The sequence below is a fragment of the Trichechus manatus genome, unplaced genomic scaffold, assembly GCF_000243295.1.
Source record: "Trichechus manatus latirostris isolate Lorelei unplaced genomic scaffold, TriManLat1.0 scaffold00177, whole genome shotgun sequence".
In the NCBI taxonomy this organism is placed as follows: Eukaryota; Metazoa; Chordata; class Mammalia; order Sirenia; family Trichechidae; genus Trichechus; species Trichechus manatus.
The window spans coordinates 1,788,470-1,791,301 of NW_004444113.1; the positions used below are offsets into that span (position 1 = coordinate 1,788,470).

A 2,832-nucleotide genomic window follows, 5' to 3' on the forward strand; every position below is an offset into this window, starting at 1 on the left:
GGAAAGAAGCCCATGGATCTGTGCGTCCCCCTAACACTGTGGAGACAGTTAGCAATATCATCCTGTGGAACAAATGGTGCAGCTGCATGGAATGGTCACTGTCTCCCACCCACCAGACTGTAAGCACCCGGAGGGCAAGGGACTGGTCTCATTCACCCTTGTCTTTCCGAGGAGAAGCACAGGCACCTGCCTACTCACAGGTGACACTGGCCTCCCTCAACGTCTGTAAAACATCAATGCGTTCTAAGCTCACTATCGTTGTCGCCTGCTGCGAGTTGGCCGGATTCATGACTGACCCCATGCACGAGGAAACAAAACGATGCCTGATCCTGTGCCATTCCCAATCATCGGTTGTGGATCAGACCACTGTGATCCACAGGGTTTTCACTGGTTGATTTTCAGAAGGAGATCGCCAGGCCTTTCTTCCTAGTCCATCTTAGTTTGGAAGCTCTGCGGAAACCTGTTCAGCATCAGAGCAACACACAAGCCCCCACTGATAGGTGAGTGGTGGCCGTGCAGGAGGTCTTGGCCAGGAATCAAACCCGGCTCTCCTGCCCAGGAAGCGAGAATTCTACCACTGAACCACCACTGCCCCCAAGACTCTTCACATGCAGCACATTTTTACTCCATCATTTTACAGGAGATGAAGCTGTTTGGGTCTCTTTTTTGCCCAAAGACTTTAATTTTAATGCAACACCTAATATTGAGCTTGTTTTGGAATAAGTAAAATTATGAAACTATATGTATAGCTTCTTAAAGGTAGAAACCACGGCCCTTATGGAGTTCTCCAGGCAACAAAAATCACGGAGTTATAGAAACACTCAACACCTCAGCCCATTCCTGGAGTACATCCCGTCCAGTTCTAGAACTCTGCTGTCCAGTGTAGCAGCTACTAATCACACTTGTCTATTTAAACTAATGAAAAATTAACACTAAAATCCACTTCCTCGGTCTCACCGGCCATATTTCAAATGCACAACGGCCACAGGTGGCTAGTGGACACTGCATTGCACAGCGAACAGGGTACATTTCCACAGACGAGGAAAGTTCTAGTGCACGGCGCTGCTCCAGAGTTCCACGGGGGGTAAGCAGGGCGGTGAGAGATCCTGAAACCCCGTCACACGCGAATAGTCACACTTCCTCCTCAGGAAAAAGGAGAAAGAACGCCAAGGCTGTCTCAGTGTCTTCTCACCTGCGAGGGGCCGTCCCACAGCGACGCGGGCACCACCGGAAACTGCTCAAGCTCAGAAGTCTCAAAATGTGAAATTCACTTTTAAAAAGTCCGCCGGGTTATCCTTCCACCCTTCGCACTTGTTTAATTCATTACATCTGCCCTTCAGCCCAGTCTTTCGGCTCCCTCCTAGGGCCACGTCCCTCTCTACCCTGTTCTTTCAACCACGTACTCACCAGCACCCCAAAGCTTGGCTCCGAGGCATTTACGCGCACCCTGGCCTCCCCTGCTGCCCACCTGGAGCCGGGTGCCACGCGCGTCCGCAAGCGGTTGGCCGGCTCTTCACTCGTCTCTGGTTCCCCCGGGGTCTCACTTCCCCAGCTGCTGCAACCGCAGCACCCCGCCCCAGCCAACCTTCTCCGCCCCAGATCGCCCCACTTCTTCACCCCTCCCGGCGCGGCGCCGTCCAGGCCCCCACCCCGCCGGGCTCGATCGTCCCGCCGCTGGCAGCCCAGACTCGCACCGTCCTCGGGGAGAGGGGTCTGGGCCCCGGGCAGCCCCCAGCAGCCGCGCGTCCCCCCGGGCCGCACCTGAGCAGAGGCGCTGCACCTTGAGCCGTCCGTTGTAGATTCGCGTCACCTGCACAGTGAGCTCTTCCAGCTCACTGCTCCCGGGCGCCTGCAGCAGGAACTGGCTCTCGTCGCCGCGCTTCACGTGCAGCAGAACCATGGTGGCCCCGCGGAAGAGCCGGGGTGCACGGCCCACCGGCCGAGTTACCCGCAGAGACTAACGGCGGCGATCTAGCAACCGCCGCTTAAAGGCCGGAATCCGGGCTCCGGCGTCCGCGGGGCAGGAGGAAACGGTACTCGCTCCCGGAAGTGGCGGCTGCCAGGGGAAACAGTTCAAAACAGAGGCTGACGGGCCGCCGGCTCTAGGTCAGAACCCCGGAGTTGGGAAGCTAGGGTGCGCGGAAACCCGCAATCCACTCCCGGAAGTAGCTGTCGCCACGGGCAACGATCGTACGCTGTGAGGCCCGCTGACCCCGCCGGCACCTGTGGAGCGGGATCCGCGGAGCCCCGCCCCCGGAAGTGGCTGTTACCGGGGTAACTCTCAAACAGAAGCCTCTGGAGGGGAGCGCGGGCCGCCCAGTCCACTCGCCTGGGGGCTCGAGATTCCAGAGGGAAGGGTCGGAAACGATGATGGGTCGGGAACGGCTGGAGTAAAGGGTCCCCACCGGGGCCGCGCTCCGCAGCGCCCTCACCACAGCTCCCAATCCCAGCAGTCCTTTCTGCAGCCAGCAGCCTCCACTTCCGGAAATGCCTCCCAGCTACTTCCGGTCTGGAGGAAGTGGGAGGCCGTTGGCGGTGTTCTCGTTTTCCGGATCCATAGGTCCGGGAGAATGCTGGCGCTTCCTTGTGCTGGCTGATTCGGATTCCCCCATCTGGGGTAGGCCAATGGGCTGCTTCCAGAGTGACCCTCCCAAAACTGTCTAGCCAGCAGCCATCCTCCAACAGATGCTTACCGAAGGCCATTCAGCCAGGCAGTTTTCTTCCAGGCCCCAGTGACACAGCGACAGATCCAGAGTCCTGCTCTCACGGAGCTTATATTCTAGTGTCAGTGACACACAAAACAAAAATAAATGGAGAAGGCAAATTCAAATA

At 57.7% G+C, this 2,832-nt stretch overlaps 1 protein-coding gene across 1 annotated transcript in view; it reads right to left on the reverse strand.

The window, feature by feature from the left end:
• Positions 1-2,084, reverse strand: part of CFAP298 (cilia and flagella associated protein 298) — a 36,966-nt gene extending 34,882 nt beyond the window's left edge. Inside the window, exon 1 of the mRNA XM_023741299.1 lies at positions 1,762-2,084. Within this exon, the coding sequence (XP_023597067.1) occupies positions 1,762-1,900 (139 nt within the window). The 5' untranslated portion in view covers positions 1,901-2,084. The remainder of the gene's footprint in view (positions 1-1,761) is intronic.
• Positions 2,085-2,832: the final 748 nt, after the last annotated feature.